The following is an 18,669-nucleotide window of genomic DNA, read 5'->3' as shown; positions in this document are numbered from 1 at the left end:
CCCCAGCCCAGCACTCCCCCCCCGCACTCCAGCCGGGAGCACAGACCCCCCGGCAGCAAGGATGGAGCCTGCCAGTGTAGAGCAAAGGTAAGGATGGGAGGTGGAGTGATGGGGGCGAGAGGGGGGAAGAAGGTGCAGAGGGGGGGCAGGGACCCAAGGCTGCAGGAGGGTGGAAGGTGGGGAGGTTGGGGGAACAGTCCATGGGGGATCAGGACAGCCTGAGGCTGTGGGGGGCAGGCACAATGTGGAGTAAGTGGGAGGGGAACAGGTGGCAGGGTGCAAGCTGCCTGCCTCTCACTATCTGCTGCACTGCCTCCATACTGCCTGCCCACAACCACCTGCCCCCCTATTGTCTAGCCCCACAGCTCCCTCTACTGCTGTCTTTTTATTGCCCCCGCTACCTACCCGATTACCTGCCCTGCCACATGTCCCTCGACTGTCTGTTTCCTATTGCCTGTCTTACTACCTGCCCCCTCACTGCTTGTCTGCCTACCGCCCCATTTCTTGCCCCATTACTGCCCTACCATTCCCCCCCAATGCCTCCCCACTGTCTATTCCCTCTCTGCCTGCCCATTACTGCTCCCCTCATCACTGCCTACAGTAGTTGGGAGGGACAAATTTAAGATGATCCTCCAATAATTAGATTTCATACATGGAAAATTATAATAAATTGATATATTTTCCATGTATAAAACTGAATTTTGGGGGGGACTGTCTTAAATTCAGGGTTGTCTTGTATTTGGGTAAATATGGTACAAGTGCCTATGCAACACACCAAGCTTAGTCCAGTGGTTGGGATTGGTTTCTCATGGCAGGCTGGAATGACTCGGCTTGTGCTGAAGGAAGGCTGGTGCTAGAGCCCTCCCTCTGCCACTCAGCCATGGTACAACCTGGGCAGAGTGCCCTGCTGTCCTGGGCAGCACAACACAGTGCACATGTGGGCAAAGCACCCCCACCACTGAAACTGCTACTCTGTGGGCTGAATCCAATTGCTCCATTGATCAGCTCTGACTCATTGGCCATAGGGTGCTGGCCCCTGGCTTAGCCCATATCTATACATATATCTATACATATCTATATGCATATACATATATACACGTACACATATAGGCATAAATATGAAGAAAAATATACACTATTTAAAATAATGTAAGAAAAATTTCAAGTCACAATTGGTATCTGTAAAAGCCAGTAACTGAATCATCCTGCTATTACTATTAACTATAATCATGTCTCTCTAAATATAATAACATTTAATAAGTAATAAAATATTTTTCTTATATAAAATATTTTGAAATCCATCTGTTCCAACATGCGTGACTAGGTCCTGATTTATGTATCAATTCTGGGCCTCTACAAATTGCTTTGCAATTGTTTTCAAGATGAAAGCAAGCAAGTCTCTTACAAGATAGAATTTCCAGACTATGGAAACTTTAAATTATTTTGTTTTAAGGGATGCAATAAAACGTAGCATAATTTACAGCCCCTTCTAAGCAACTTAAAATTTTTCTCCATTTAAAGGTGTATTTATTTTAATCAAAATTTCAAAATGAATGGATAGCAGACATTCCAGCTTAAAATTGCACTCGTTTGTCTGTGATTGTTTTGGATCAAACTTCGTCTGGTTTTATAATAAGCCATTTGAAAAGTAGATGCAATGGTAAAAAAAGATGAATGCATTTACTGGATAATACTTTTGGAGTTTAAAATAGAGGTAGTGTAAGAAAAGTTGTGATTTTTCCAAATCTAGTAGTATTTAAAGTTTGTAAATAGCTAAATAAGGTCATGCGATTACATCCTCAGTATGAACAGGGCCACTTCAGGTGTACTCCTTTTGATCATATCACAGAAAAATGGTACTCCAAGACCTATCTTACTATTTACCAGGAAAATACTTCCTGAAGGAATGCCAGGTGGTGGCTTGATGGATCCACAACTACATGTGGCATTTGGGTCTGTGGAAAGAATGGAAAGCTCGACAACACACTATTTTTAGGGTAGACATCATATTGTGCTGGTTATCATAACAGAAAATTACTCACCAAGCTGAGAGAAGTTGAACCTAGTACCAGATGGTGACGTTATGCTTGAGCCAGATGAAAATGGAGAATTGGCAGCAGTTTCCTGCAGACCTCCTGCTGAATGTGAACGTAGCCATTCTTTTGCATCCTCTTGACTACGAAGTTGGGATGAAGGAGTGTACCTGCAAAACCGGAGGCTGTTTTAGAACTAACCTTCATCTTTTTTTCAAGTACATTCTTTTTTAGAGTAAAATCAGAGAGAATTTAAGGATTAAGTTGGTATAAAAGGAATCCTGATTTAAGGCTCTTTTTCCAACCCTAAACCTAGGTTTGAAAAAAACACATCTCTTTATTATGGCTTCTGCAGTAGATAAGTGTAAGGGAGTTGAGCAAGTAGCCTTAAGACAAATGGGCATGTACTTATAGGTAGGCATATATGTAATGGACTAAATGATCAGCATTGTGCACCTCTTAGTTTATACCACAAATTTTAATATTATTTAAACATCTCAACGCACCTCTAAAGTATCACAGCATACATTAACTAGCTTTAAGCCAAAAGGGCCATTAAAAGATAGGTCTTTAAAAAAGGTTTATTTAATTATTATTTTCAATAAATATACATAAATGAATAAATAAATAAATAAAATTAATTAAAATGATTAATAGAAACACTAATACATGGATCGCTGAATATTAATCACGGATCGTATCAAATCATTATGAAAGGAGCTGTTTAACCTACTTTTCAGAGAAAGGGCCTGGACAGAAGAGACAATGACTTTAGTTTGGCCAAGATTTTACCTCTGATCTATATATCCCTACTGCACTGTGAACATTATGTGAAGTGTGTGGTATCGTGCATATGTCAATCTGATATACCATAATGGAAGCATTTGCTTCAATCAGTAATAAAAATGCCAGAGTACAGATGACAACTGATAATGTACTTTAAACTTTTTAAAAGCTAAAATGGCCAAATCTATATTAGAGTTAATTGTTTGTAAAATAATAGTTATGTTTATTTGTTTTTACTGAAGGAATATAAAATACGTCCAAAATATCTTTACTGTTTACTGTCCTTTTCATCCTAAAATAATACCCCATTAAGCTCAAAAGATTTTCCTTTTTGCTTCTATGCCAAGATATATGATCTGATCCTAGAAAATAAACAGTTATGGGTGATTAATATTTTTCCAAAGTAGAGATTTGATCCAACTAAAAAACATGAACCAGTAAAGCATAATCTATATTAATTTGGAATTCAATTTAATATTTAACCCATGTGTAAGGATAGCCAGGTTAGCATTTAATACAGGAAGATACTGTTTATCAGTTACGAAGATTTTAAAGTGCATTATAAAATGAAATAACAATGCACAGTGTATGGTAAGCGAGTTTTTAAATAGTACATTCTTGTCCCTTATCCCCCAAACTTGAAATAGCAGGCCCTGATTCAATATTTCTGTGGTCATGAACATGTGTAAGACCTTATAGGACTGACGCGCTAAAGAGTCACCTTACTTTAACATGTTTTTAAGAATTTAAAAAGCAATACCTACCTCTTCAGCAGTCAAATGTTTCAATTTTAAGAGAGGATCTTTATTTACTAGAGACACATTTGACAGTCACAGAAACATTTTATACAAAAATCCCATCTCATGAAATGCTTTTAGCACTCAGCTCAATGTGAGAAAGCTGCTGCAGAGAACAATGTGTACAGTGCAGAATAAATTGCAGCTGCAATTTGAAGCCATCAGGTCAATCATCATAAAAGCAGCATTAAGCAAGTCTGAAGTTGAAATGTTTTAAGTTGGCCAGGTATTGTCTGTAAATTCCATTACACTAACTTAAAGCATTTCATTTGTAGCCTTAATGTTAATAATTTCACTAGAATGGCTTGTGTTTACTGAAGGGAAGAAAATTCTTAGTGCTTTTTTTAGTAGATTTCCAACATCCACTACATATACATAATGTATTAAGTGCAGACACACAAGAATGTTTGTCAAGTTTTGTTTTCCCAATCAAGGCAACACATCACCTCTCTAAACATCCATTAAGAAAGAAGAAAATACCATTAGTATTTCCAATCTCATTCTATGGTATTTATGAAGATATAAATCAGTTTTTTCTTTACATATATCTCAGGATTCCAGGAATTATGTTGTGAAAATGAATTCATGTACTTTAGTGACTAGCCATAAAAGCTGCAAATTATTGCTTTCAAGTCAAGCCCAATGATGGTTTATGAGATGCTTTTCAGATTCAGCCAGCAAAAGCCATGTTTCCTGTTCAAGCAGAGAAGCCATTGGATGAAAGAAGCAGCATGTTTGAAAACAGCCTTCTTTGAGGAGATAAAAGGGGAACAAAAGAAAGAAAAAAGAACAGAAAGGATGTTGCCACCCTTGCAAAAGCTGCCACCACCACCAACAGCCACAACAGAAACACAAAGCAAACTCCAAAACCACAACAAAAGCTGTTAGACTATGTGGAAACACCAATACCTGAGTCCCTTCTTAGGCAAAGTGTTCCTATCAAGATGTGGGTCGCTGTAGAAAAGTTAAAAGAAAAGAACTTCAGAGATGAACAAAAGGGAAGTATTAAGATCAGGATGAAGAGAAAAGTATAAACATCTGCATCACATTTTCAGAGGAAAAAGTGATGTGTCCTATCTAAGAAAACATGCAAAAGCCTCCTAGGTACGTGTGAATTGTTATACATGCATTTGGTACCATGCTAATGAACTTAATCTGCTCACAAAGTGTTTTTCCTATTTCCTTTCTCCACAGTGAACAAAAGCAACTCTTTAAAAATGAAAATAAAGAATGTACTTCAAATGCTTGAGTGTGTGTGCGCGTGTGTAAACAGGCAGGCAGCTGCCTATTTGTGAATATTGGTAAGAATATCTCAGAATCAAAAGATTCCCTCATACCATTTCCTTCATTATATCAAGTATAGGAACTATAGTTGTTTTCATGTAGTCACAGTATAGATATAGGATTTTTATTACAAAAACCTTACATAAGAGTTTTCCATGTTTCTACAAAGTGGCTTATATTCCAGCCTTAGTGTGAAATCAATCCATTAGCATTCCCAAAAGCAAATGCTTAACGGGTTGCACTCTCACATCATGGACAAATGGACCACTGCCTTCTCCTTTTGTAAGGAGGGTTTGTTAGTGTGTTTTTAACTCAAATAAAATATATGCTTAAATAAATTAATTTGCTATCAAATCCTCTTGCTAATACCCTCATCTATTCCTTAGCATAAGAATGGTCATATCACAGCTAAGAGCAAACGCAGGAGTGGTTAGCTTCGATCAGAGGTATAGCAGGACAGCTCTGTGCCCAGTTTCGGTGTGGGGGCAGAGGCGGCACATAGTGCCCAGGGCAGCACTGGCTGCTGAGGTGCAAACCACAGCAGCATGATCAGCTGCTGCTGGACTCATGGTTATTTTTTGCATCTGCCCACACAGCTGGTGCCCAGGGCTGCTGCCCCAGTCATCCCCCTTCAGCTATGCTACTGACTTCAATCTTTTCCCAATCTTCTAAAATTCATTTTTATAAACATGGACACACAAAAGATCCTGCAAGACACCTTCAAACCAAACTGGAATAAAGGACTTACAACACTGAGTATACTGAACAACACTAAGACTTCATGACAAAGTGACAGTCCTGAAAGGCAGTGGAAAAAGCAGCATGCCAAAGGAATGCTGAAATGCTAGTGAGAGTTTCGAATGGTAAATCAAATTAAAGGGTTTTAAAATAAAGCTACCTTTGGCAAAGAAAAAGCTAACAACAAACCCCACAATGCAAAATATATCACAACAACATGTGAACTCTGTCATCTGCCATTTCCCAGTTTTAACCAGATAGGTGAAGTAATTAAGCAGACTCTCACTGGCATGTCTTTGTGTCACAATTTACACCTAAGCAACAAACACAGAAAAGGTTTCAGCTGAGCACAGTCTCTCACAAAACATTTTGCTTCATAAATGTGGGCAACAAAACCTAGAGCCTTTGTGCATTCTACTGCCTTGAGACAGCATTACCTGTCCTGTCTCCTGGGTAAAGTATTTCTGCAGAATTTGGGACTAGCAGCAGGGGAAGAGAGAGGGCTAGAAGAAGACATCCAGTGAGACAGAAAACAAGAGAAGGAATATTAGAATGAAAGGAGAAGGAAATAAAGGAAGGAGTTGTTAAAACAAAATAAAACAAAACAAAAAGTGTCATAAAAACATTTTTTTCAGCAGTTGTTTTCTCTTACAAAGACACAACAACTAGAAAGTCCTGATAACGGAAAAAAAGTTACACAGCAAGATAAGGCTAGCTTCCAAGGCTTCAAAATATACTCTTTTAAAAATGTTTGCTCTTAAAGTAAATTTCTGTTCTACTCAAGTCTCAAATGTAATGTTCATCATCATCCTGGTATCCCAGCACCTACTGCCCAGATTCTAACTATGTGAAATACAAACAAATGTAATTTAACAAGAAATATTTGGCTTTGCAGCACATGATGAAAATTGTAATGGGGTGTATTTTAGGCCATGGTTATATCAACTAGTAGACAGGGATATTAAAATACGTGAAATTCTAATATCAAATAGCACATAGTCATTAAACAATGAAGGTTGAAATGAAAAATCTCATCCAAACACAGATCCATGTCCTGTGTAATAAAGAACTGAACTCTTTGGTTGAAATAGCTGTTTTTATAAATTTTGAAACTATCAATTAATATTTATTTTGTAGGATTTATAATTGGAATGACACTATGAACTACTGTTGCTATATTTCTAATTTTAAAGATAGGCACATATAGTATATATTAATGGAGAGTAAACAGAAGCTACTCACCTCTCAGACAATGTTGTCTTAACACTGTTGGTTCTGACAAAGGGAGTCAGAGAATCATCTTTAGAAGCTGTGATCAAACCACTGGATGAGTTATGACTCAGCCCACCTCCACTGCTCAGAGATATATCAATGGATTCGCAGCTGGTGTGAAGACTACTGACAGATTGGTATCCAATGCCATCCTTACTAACAGCAGAAGAGCTACTTGCGTTGGTACCCCAAGTTAAACTGTTCGAGGGAGCTGAATGTGCTGAACTGGGACTAGAGGCCAATGGAGACTGGTTCATGTCCATGTTTTTACTGTAAAGGGGACTGCTGCCCCCACTGCTCAGTATACCGCTGCCAGAGGGAGAATCAAGGTTCCCTTGCTGGTTCATGGTAGCATGAGGATTGGAGATGACCACTGAATTTTTCATATTTTCAGCTGTTGTGATAGGAACCTGTTTATTTGGCTTGCCACCAAAAAGTCTGTAAAAAAAGTTCAGAGAGCATAATAAAAACTATATGAAATGGAATGTAAAATGACTACAACAAAGATATTTTTACATATAGTATTTGCCTTTAGACACTTGAAAAACAATTACTAAAAAATGTTCTATTCAGCTTCACCAAGACACCAGATGCTACAGCTGTAGGCAGTGATGCAGTACTGGGCAGATTGGGATGGTTTAGTCAGGGACGATCCTGCCTTGAGCAAAGGGCTGAACTAGATGACCTTGCAGCCCTCCTTTCTTATGATCCTGTAATTTTAATTATGGCAATAGATTGAAAACTGGTGATTCAGAGGACTAGTTTTCTGTTGCTTGCAAAATAAAAGAAAGATAGGCTATGTTATAGCAGTTTTCTACCTCTAAAATGTGTTTTTAGATTCAGATTAATAACAATAAACTAATAAACTTCCTTTCCTTATCTCTGCTATCAATCAAATACAGAGAAATTTATTATGCCTATCTTTTCCTTATCTGAACCTTCAAATGATACTTTCACACAACAAAATGTTATTGACTATATTATCTTCTGTTCCCTGTGGAGAATAGATTTCTACCAGTAATGCTAATAAAGGGATTAATTTGAAGCATGAACATTTTGAACCATGTAAAGATCGTTAAATCCCAATGATGTAAATCCATTTTGAAAGAGAAACACAGAAGAATGAAAAAGAGATGGCTACAGCCATTCCAAACTATGTATACCAAACTTTTCTGCTCTTGGAAATTAAGCAGACTTGGGAATTCCAGGTACTGTAGTCCCAATATAAGAAGTTGTGTGTGTAAACATTTGGTGAATAATACAAGACAGAAACTGAAATGGCCAGACTTTATTCACCCCAATTGTTACCACTGAGCTGGTCAAACTCATAAAAAGTCAAAGTCTTGATTTCTGTACAAGTCACTGAATGCACCTTTCAAAAGAAGAATTTGGAGAAATTTTAGGAAAAACCAAAAAAAAACCTCACTTCTGGCAAATCAGGTAACTTCACCCCCAAACTGCCCTAAATAATGAAAATAGTCCCCAGTTCATTCAAGATAGCCACTGGGCAGTTTAAAAAAAGCATCTATGTGATTAAGCAGTCTAGATCCCATTTTCAAAGGGACACAGTCAATTTGGTTGGTTCAAGGCAGGTAGTCTCATTGGTACAAGGCGGTGCTATACTGAGAAATGACATAAATGCATTGTAGAGCTTGCTTATTTGAATGCACACAGACCTGAACCAATGAAACTATGCTACTTCCAGTTCAGAAGCTAATGCATGTGGAGTGAACAAAGCATGTCTCAGCACAGCAGTACTGTGTCTCAGTAGGCACATCTACATGAGACACTTTACTGTGCAGTAGACTAATCTACTGTGCAGTAAATCATCACCACCTACATGTGCACACTGAATTAGTCTACTGCATGGTTGGCTAGTACCTGTAAATACCGTGCAATAGCTACTGTGCATTAGTGTATGTGTAGACAGCTGACTAGGAGCAAATCACTCCTGGTCAGCTCAGGCAGCAGAAGGTTCCCTGGGCAGTTGCCTCCCAGCCCCATGCCCCAGTTGGCAGGTCAGGGCATGGGGCTGGAAAGCTCTCCCCTCCCCCAAGCAGCTGCTTCCCAGAGCTGGCACCCGGGGGAGCCTAGAGCTCCCACTGGCTGCTGTAGGGGGGCAGAGCAGGGCAGCAGTAGCCCTGCACTGAACTGCTCCCTTCAAGAGTGAATTTAGTCTCAACAGGCACATGCATATATGCACTTCCAGGGAAAGCTTATTGTGCAGTAAAATGCGGCATAGTAAAAACTGCACAGTAAGCTTACAGCACATAACAGCATGTGTAGACACACCTGGTATGGTGTGGCTTTACTCCCTACAGACATTCCTTTTGGAAACAAAGCTTCATTGAAAACCTTCAGTACTTAGATGACTAAGCACATGTTATTTTTGAATATAGGACTTAGGTGTTTTTGATTTTTTTTCCCTTTTTGTGTAGTAGCCAGGGCATTTCAACTCTCTATTAGAAAAACAGTCATGTGCAATTTTCCCATTGTACTTAAAACAGGTTTCATAAGGAAGTCCTGGATCTCTTCTGCTTAAAACTAGAGACAAATAATTGTTATTAAGATGATCACTGCTTAATTATGATTTAACAATGGAATGCCCTCAGATACATAGCATGTCTTGCTTGTAGACAGGGTTATGAGGATGATTAGTTTACTGCATTATGGTTTTAGTTAAGAGTGTATGTACCAGAGGGGCCACAGTAGCAGCAGTTTGACCAAAAAAACGAAGATCTTTTTTCTAATGAAAATCTGAAGCCAATCCAAATCTATCTTTTCTTTGAATTTCTAGTTCATACTGCAAAAGAAGCTAGTTATTCACAGATGCACACTCGAGAACAGAATGTACAAGATTTAAGAAAAGAATAAAGAACTCTACAAAGTTCTATCATATAATAATAGCATAAATTCATTATATAAGATTTCAGTTGTTACCATCTAGTAAGTCAATATTTATAACTGCCAAACTGAGCAGAACTGTCTCGCTGTAAAGTCTTTCCTGGCTTGCTGCTTCCAAAAACGTATTTAGCTGAGTCAGAAAAAATCCTGAATATCAAAAAAAATATAAGCTGTGGATGAAAGAAGGACAGGGCCTGAAAAAATGGTCACTTCAGTTCAGAACGAACTCAGCAAGCTGGCATTATGAATATAGTTGTTAATGTTAAAAGGAAATGCCTTACAGAGAATTCATATCTCATTGTTCCTCTTTACAGTTATCAGTTTTGACAAGCAACAGTCATGTTTGAGCTGGGTGTTTGGTTATGTCTACAGAGCTGCATCAGGAAAAGAGTAGGAATTATGCCCTGCAAAGCATTACAGTAACAGGAGGATAAAAAAAATTAAAAATTACCAACAATCAATAAGCCAATATTAAAATATCTGTACCAATTGATTTAATATAACAAATGGCATAAAATCTAGCATTGTCTTCTATAAGATGTATATTGTTTTTGCATGACAAATGGTGCCAGAGTAGAAGTGTTGAAGCAAAAGCTAAACTGGAAAATCAAGACACCACTACACTTGTAAAACTATAACTACGGACATTTTTTGCTGAGAGAAGTGCAGAAAATATTTTATTTGCCTTCAGATCTGAAGAGGGGAGTATTACTGCCTACCTGCTGTGCAAATTCATCTAAGAATATGACTGAGGTCAGGTTTGTAGTTAAATTCAGTGTTAAATGCATATTTAATAAATTGAATATGAAAATTAAGATGAACATATTGCTAGCGGTACATACTCTGAACATGAAGTAGCTGTGCCAACAATAAATTTGCCCTGATCTATTTGTGAAGTCTGATGACCGCTGAAGAAATGAAATAGCTAACCAGAAGCAAGGAGGTTTAAATGAAACTTTGAAAAGAAAAAAAAACACTTAAACTCCATAAAGATGACTGATATTTTTTCTCTGTAACTGCTCTTAAATGTTGCTGCATTCCAAATGTTATAATGACGAAAAGTTTACGGAAATGATCTTTGTTTCATCAACAGAAATCTATGATTGCATTTAAATATTCACATACTTGAGGAAAGCAATAAAGAAAGTATGGACAGCCAATAGTTCTCATTTTGATTTAGTGTTTTAAGCAGCTGGGGCTGAAAATGATATTTTCATAAAGATATTAATTGTTCTTTAATGCATAAACAGAATAATTAAACTGTACATTTCATGTTGAATTATTCCATCAAGTCTTTTCAAATTTAACCTTACACTGAAAAAATGCAGTCTTTCTTTTTTCTAAAGCTTTAACCCACACCATCATTATGGCAATTAAGCCTGAGTAAGCAACCTGAAAGGGATGTTACATCATCACAGTATAGGATGATGTTGTGTGATTGTATGGATGTGATGCCAGGACAAAATGAAATGTAAAACACTGCAACTTGAAGCTGCCTATGTTTAAACTTACAATGTCAAATTAAAATAGAAAATAATATTATGGATGTCTCTGCTGAGATGTCAAGGCTTGGATGCAGATATTGGAAAACAAATAAACTAACTCCCACGCATCCAAATGTTTGCATTAAAATAAAGTTTGCAGTGGGAAGAAATGTAAGGCCATGAAGATTAGAAAACAGATCTTTACATATAAGAAGATTTTTGTTAAAAATAAGACAATTAAACCTAGCTGACACAGTCCTTTTAATTAGGTCATTCCATACCTGCATCCTTGAATGCTTAAATAAGGAGTCACACAACTGGCGACAATAATAGAGATATCTTTTGGAGCTGATGTGGTGAATAAATGTAAATACACTAGGCCAAATGATGTTCTCAGACTGGTGCAACTCTGGGGTCCCTCTTGTGACTTCAATATATAAACAGTCCCAATTACTTAACTCCACCTAATGATTTCCACAATGAATGAATTTTTGCCTACCTGCGCAAAGTGGGAGAGGCCACATCAGGGTACTTGGTTCCTTGCTGGTGGGTACTTTGAGCTCCACTAGAAGCAGTCTGTGATGCAGGGTTCACTTTAACAGAATTACATGAGGCCACGCTTTCGTTGTCAGACGAGATCCCTTTCTCTTTATCTGTCTGGTTGATTAATCCTGGCAAAGAGCTTCCAAGAACTACCTTAACAGGCTCTCTGATTTTAGGGGCAGGTAAACCAGCTGACTTGCTGCTAATGTTGGAGTCTATGCTACTGGTACTAGACCTATTACCAGCTCCACTTCTGCTGCTGGATTTACTAGGCCGAGGTAAACTACGATACTGAAGATTAGTTCGAGCACTAAGTGCTAGGTAACCATCATCCTGGTTCTGTGAGCCATCAACACTAGTCTTCCGACCAGTGGATCTACCCATGAGTCCAGATGATTTAGGGATTTTGCCCAGTGTGGCTGATCTGCTGGTGATAGTTGCCCCACTAGCAGTAATCATAGTCATGCCTACAGCTGACCCACTTTGTTTCTTAAATCCAAATGTGTTTGTATTAGCAGCAGCTGTCCTAGAGTTACTTGTGGGAGGCTTTTTGGATTCATCACCACTACTGCGTCCTGCATCTGATGGGGAACGTTTAACATGTCCAGCTTTAGGAGAAAGTCTACCCTTTTCTGATACCTTGGCGTCATCAGTTTTCCCTACAAAAATAGAAAAAGAATTCTACTATTTAATGACTTGAAAACATTAAGCAAATGGTGAAAATCAAAGAAGCATGAAAAGCAAAAGCATGTTAGCCACAAGAGAGTGGTTAGGAGTATGATCCAGTCTGCACTGAACTAAAATGTCACTCTAAATGAGCTATTCATGTAGATTTGCCACAGAGAGTATCTGATGTGTCTGCCCTTGAGAATATGAAAAATAGTGGACAGATTGTTAGGTAAAGTGTCAGATAAGTAAGCGGGTTCTTTAAACTTTGTAACTAGAATAGTTTGTGCCATTGTAGTATTAAAGAAAAGATGTGGGAAGGCAACATTCTAACTTTTAAAAAGGCTTTAGAAAGAATGCCTACTACATGGTAAGGACTATATTTTCAAAACAGACATGCACGGCTGTGTACAGAATCAATCAGGAGTAAAAGGATAATAAATTAATTTGTGTGTGCAAATTCTATTAATAAGCACGCACATTTGCATGTGCTTAGAGTTCTGAGGAGATCCATTTGGAAATCTGGTACTGAATAATACTCTATTATAAAATTAAGTGCATATTCTATTTTAGTTGTGTGAAACCTTTTTTTCACAAAATTCTCCTGAGCAGTTTCTCAGTTATTCTTAAGCAGGGAATAAAAACTGGAATTCTATTTAATGAATTTTAATGAGCCTTACATGAAAGATACTGCACTGCAAAAACTGGCTGTGTATACACATTCAAATGATCTGGGAGAATTCTCCCAGGTTTGCTCTCCTGGTACAAAAACTTACCCAGAGACATCTGAACAGACATTTGATGCTGAGCTCCTTAAGACCAGATATCTTGCAGCACAGATGCTGCACAGCCAGGGGCCCTATGTGCACACACCTTAGTGTACTCTGTAGGCTCCCTTAGTCTGCCTGGAGACAGGATGGCAGCAGTGCATAGGGCAGCCCTGACAAGCTAACTCAAACTGCTCAGGGTCAGCCTGTGTTTCTTTTCAGCACAATGTGGGGATTGTGAAGATTTAATTCTGTTCTCTGCGTGGCTGGAGCAATAGCGTCCAGTGGTCAACACACTGTCTTCCAAGGGGAAAGAGAGAGAGTGAAGCACCTTGGTGCTGGAAGACAGCTGTGGCTTGTCTCAGAAAACAATGTGCACTGCCATTTGCCCTCCCATCAGAAACCCTCCAGGGAGTAATATAACCCTTGTTGCTCCCACATTATTTTTTCCTGGAGTGACCATTTTTGCTAAACATGTGTACACTAGTGGTTTCTACTGGGAGAATAGAAACTCTGCCAGGAAAAACTGAATGTCTGTGTGTGGCCACTGCATTCAATAAATAGTATAATTAAGAATTAGTCCTATCTTAAAGACATTATTGAAAGTATGCTAGTACACGCATCATATTTATAATTAACAAACCCATAAAACAAATGCAGAAATACAGTATGCTGTATACTGAATCCCCCCTTCCCACAGTTATAAAATAAAATACATAGAGCTATTTCAAGTTGAGACTAGAAAACTGAAGCATTATTTTCTACAGCATAAACTGTCGGCTTGTCTGCATGTTACATTTTTCCTCACCTGTTCCAGGTGTCTTTAATGTGCCTGAAGTGGCTGAAGATTTAGTCCTTGGTGTAGTAATGCCAACCTGAGCTGACATGCCCCGTCTCCAGGAACCAGTCTGTGAAATAACAGTGTTCTTCCTACCAGAAGTGCTTTTATCAGATTCATCAGACACATCAGAGGGATTCCGCCTCCACTTAGATCCAGGCTCCATTTTTATGCCGCTATCTGATCCTCCATCTGATTTCTTAACTTCGTCACCAGACCACAGGGAATTCCGCTCAACCTGAGAATGCTTTTCTGCATCAGTCTAAGGGAAAGAGCAAATTGTAGCAGAATCTCCACTGTCAATTCCTGTTTCAAACATTACTTTCTTTAGGTTCAAAATCTGGACCCCGCTACCTGACTTATAAATTCACTAATCATTTCTGGTTACACAAACATTTTGCCAAAAAAAATATCCATGATAAAAAAAATAAACTTAACAACCGCTTATACTTCCTGCTGCACTGGAGAAACAATCACTAAATAGTTAAAATTAAAATAACACACAAAGCACCAAACACCTGATTTACCATGGAAAGAAGCCAAGTATTCAGTTCCCTGCTATTTACAATCTTCCTCCTTGATTTCATGTGAATCTTTTTCTTGTAATGTATAAAAAAATTTCAAATGGGCACTGTTCATTTTTTTGTTTTTGCTGCTTTATTATCTATTGTCTGTCAATTTGATATCTAGAACAAGATGAGACAGACTATTTTGAAACCCACAATGAACCTTTCTAAAAATATTAAAATCAAGTGTAAATACACAAAGCAAAGCCATTCTTAATTGTCACTGAAATATCATCCTTGCCTTTTCCAAATTTACAGATTCTACTGTATATTCAGTTCATAAAATCAGACACCTTATTTGCCTGGTGGAAAATTCAACAACAGCTGTTGTCAAGGAGAGATTTTTCTCTTTGCCAAACCACAGTAAAAGTCTGGATATCTTTATCAAAAATATTATGCTGTCCAGTACTTTTCCTCTTCTTCCCATTCTGTCATTATGATTGAAACATGCCTATTACAATTATTTTACTGAATTAAGCTTTTCCTGCCAACTAAATTGGTGAAAAGCAATCACAAATTTGTAATACCACAACCAGGTAGAAAAGCTGGCTGCTAGATACATTTTAAAGTATTTCAACTCCAGATCAGGACCAAAATTTGATGGCTAACCTTAGCCTCTAATGGCGACACCATTCTGAAGCAACTGAGAGCCTCCTCACACAGAACACTTAGCAAGTGGTTTATTTAGATTGTAGTAAGCATTACTGTGGGGGAGGAAGGGAGCAGGGGGTCCCTGGAACCCCACCACCCGGAAATAACCCATCCGGGTTACGCCCCCCGGCCCAAATTGCCCAGCCGGGCACCCTCACGCTCCACAGGTGCGGCCGGGGAAGAAGCCTCGAGGCAGTTCCGGTCCCTATTAAAGGGACACCGGAGGCAGCTGGCGAGGAAAACCCGGAAGGCGACGGTGGCAGCGGCGACGAAGAAGAGGGAGCCGTCGGGAGCACCCGTGCGGGGGGGAGAGACAGCTGGCCGGCGTGGGAGGACCTTCTGGGGCCGGGGGAAACCCCAAGGGGACCCGGGAGCTGAGGAGCAGCGGCCACACCGCGGATACAGACGGCGCGGAGAATGGCTCGGCTCAGGGAGAGCCAGTGAGCCGTATTCTTTTGAATAGAGGGGCACTCACAGCAAAGACAGCGAGATAGCCGTGTCCGAGAGGGGCTCGGGGACTGTGCAAGCCCAGGACCAGATCTGGCGGTGAGTACAGCCGGAACTGGGGGAGGTCTCCCCACGCCGGACAGGGAAAGACCGGAGAAGCCGGTAAAAGGGATAGATAACCTTTGGGCTCCGCAAATCCCTGGCCGGGAGCATTCAGTTGTTTTGTTTTCTCTTTGATTTCTGCACCTCGGACGTGCCCTTGGTGACGAGAGGGACGCAGGCGGCCGAGAGACTGGGAGGTATGGGCAAGGGTGTAGGGGCGGCGGAGCCCTCGACAACGTGGGACCCCTGAGGGATCGGAGTCTCATTTGTGGACTGGTACGCCCCCGGATTTATAGCACTGAACCAGTAGATCATCAAAGTCGTGGCAGGCGGTTCAGAGGAAACCAGCCCACAAACGAGCCGAGGGAGGAGGAACACCTCGGGGACGGTCCTTTACCAAGAGGGGCGGAGGCGTCGGCACGGAGGGAAGTGACCGGCACAGCGCTACCCTTGGACAATTACCAAGCCATATTAAAAGTTAGAACATATTCTGAGCAGTCTCACAATAATGTTTTCTATTATCTCAGCCTGTTGTGGATGGCGCTGGAACTAGCAGTACTCTCCCTCCAACCCTCCCCCCCCCCAACACTGATCTTGGCACTGGACTCACACATATGCTTGTGAGAACAAGCAACCTTGATGCCCCAAGCCCGAGTCATCCCTAAGACCTGCCCAGCACTGCCTAGCCAGAAAACACCTGCCTCTAGGTTGAGCTGGGTCATTGGTAGTCTTGAACCAGCTCCAGTGCAGTGCTAGGACTGGGATTGACAATCAGCTGATTGTCAGCACCAGGTCCCACATAACACAAGAGTCTTGAACAGGCTCTGGTGTGGTGCTGGAGTTGACTGCTTGTCCAGACCTTGTACCGCACTGGAATCCTGATCACGCATTATCTCCACGGAGCACTCTGATGACAGCTGAACATGTTGCAATGTGGAGATACTCCTCCTGTGAAAAGTTGTAACTTTGCTGTGATACAATCACACTTAGGATGTGTTAGCAACACTTAAAATGTGAGCCTCCATGTGGTCAAGCAGCAAAACATGCTAAGTGTAACGTTTAACAAGACCCTGAATCTCTACCACCTGACTGGGTATGACTGAATTAACTGCCCAGGAGGAGGCAGGACAGACTTCTGCAACATTATGAACATGGTCACTTACAAATGACTTCAACAGGAGTGTAGAGCACTCAGCATTTTTCAACAGACAAAGTGCAGTAGCACCCTGAAGGATCTGGTTTTAAATGACTCAAGAGCTTTTTTAAAAAATACCCTTGCATATTTGACTAATCAACAAAGTGGGGAAAGGAAATAAAGAGAAAAGTTCAGGACAATTTAATATGCTTTCAGGAAAATATTACATTTTGTTTTAAAATCTCTTGTCTCCCTGAGTGTGTCTGCGGTTTTATAATTTCTTTTCTCACTAGGTTAAATCTTCAATATTAAATGAGCATAAGGTTTTTGTGGTTTAATTTCCTTTGCCTTTTGCTGTGGTATTTTAAAAAGAAGATGAAAAATAGTCAAAGTGTTCAGTAATGAAAGCTGACACTACACATTGTATTGTTTTTTTCCCCTTTAGAGTCATATAAAAGAGTTCAGGACTCATTTTTCTTGCTGTTGACTCATTTAACTATAAAGCATTCAAGAATCTACCACTGAATTGTGGATTCAGAGACTTTTTTTTTGTTGGCATGTTCAACCTGACATTCAAATACAAAGTTTCTCTTCTTTTCTGCTTAAAGAAAGGTGGTCTTGGCTTCATTATCTATCTCCTGTTTTCATCTATCTCCTAAAGAGGCCACATAATCAAATATGAGATAACATCCTCATCAATTAGCAAAGAGTCAGAGGAAGGGCACTCTGAAGTGCTCTGGGTTAGAATACAAGGCAGTCGAGGGGAAAGAGATTTAACGGTGGGGGTCTACTACAGGCCACCCAACCAAGGGGAAGAGCTAGACCAGGAATTCTTAAGTCAGCTCATGGAGGTAGTTAGGTCAAAGGTCATCATGGGTGACCTGAACTTTCCAGACATCTGCTGGGAAGAGCAGTCAGCCAGGTCTGACCGCTCACATAGGTTCCTAGCCCAAATGCAGGACCTCCATCTAACCCAGGAGGGGCACAGCCCCACCAGGGGAGACACCTTGTTGCACCTGGTGCTGGCCACCAGCGACAACCTGATGAGGGGGCTGCGGGTGCTCAACCACCTGGGTGACAGATCATCACCTGCTGGAATTCACCATCCAGTGCAAGGTGGCAAAGGCCGACAGCAAGGCAGCAGCCCTAGATTTCAGGAGGATAGACTTCAATGAGCTAAGGAGAATAGTCAGGGAAGCACTGAGGTCCTGGAGGGGAGGGAAGCCAGGTGTCCAAGAAGAGTGGTCGCTCCTTAAGGAGACAATCCTCCAAGCCCAAAGGGAGGTAATCCCAACACAGATCAAAGGGGGCAGGAGGGCGCAAAAGCCCCCATGGCTCACCAAAAGCATCCGAGAAAGTCTCCTGGCTAAAAGGGAGGCATACACCCAAAGGAAGGGAGGGGCCATCACCAGGGAGGATTATACTGCAGTTGCTCGGGGGGGCAGTCAGGAAGGCCAAGGCAGAGATGGAACTGGGACTAGCTTCCCAGATCAAGGACAACAAGAAGTCCTTTTTTAAATACATAGGGGGCAAAAAGAAGGTTCCGGGTAATGTGGGGCCCCTGAAAGACACGCTAGGAAATTTGGTTGTCACACCAGACAACAAAACTAACCTATTTAACGATTTCTTTGCCTCCATTTTCCTGAGCAGGGACCG

At 40.4% G+C, this 18,669-nt stretch overlaps 1 protein-coding gene across 5 annotated transcripts in view; it reads right to left on the bottom strand.

Annotated features, from left to right (window-relative positions):
- Window positions 1-18,669, bottom strand: part of NAV2 (neuron navigator 2) — a 501,690-nt gene that overhangs the window by 76,637 nt on the left and 406,384 nt on the right. For 3 of the 5 annotated variants that reach the window (XM_019519467.1, XM_019519465.1, XM_019519464.1), the window contains 4 exons: window positions 14,083-14,374; window positions 11,798-12,500; window positions 6,881-7,348; window positions 2,043-2,203 (listed from right to left, as the gene is read on the bottom strand). In XM_019519467.1, coding sequence (XP_019375012.1) covers window positions 2,043-2,203; window positions 6,881-7,348; window positions 11,798-12,500; window positions 14,083-14,374 — 1,624 coding nt within the window. Of the gene's footprint in view, window positions 1-2,042; window positions 2,204-4,525; window positions 4,571-6,075; window positions 6,142-6,880; window positions 7,349-11,797; window positions 12,501-14,082; window positions 14,375-18,669 lie in introns of all 5 variants that reach the window. The other 2 variants (XM_019519466.1, XM_019519468.1) reach the window with 1 other exon arrangement.

Source organism: Gavialis gangeticus, unplaced genomic scaffold, assembly GCF_001723915.1.
Source record: "Gavialis gangeticus isolate Ggan-Ray unplaced genomic scaffold, GavGan_comp1, whole genome shotgun sequence".
Lineage (NCBI taxonomy): Eukaryota > Metazoa > Chordata > Crocodylia > Gavialidae > Gavialis > Gavialis gangeticus.
Note: the sequence above shows the minus strand (reverse complement) of the source record. Positions and strands in the feature narration are given on the sequence as shown.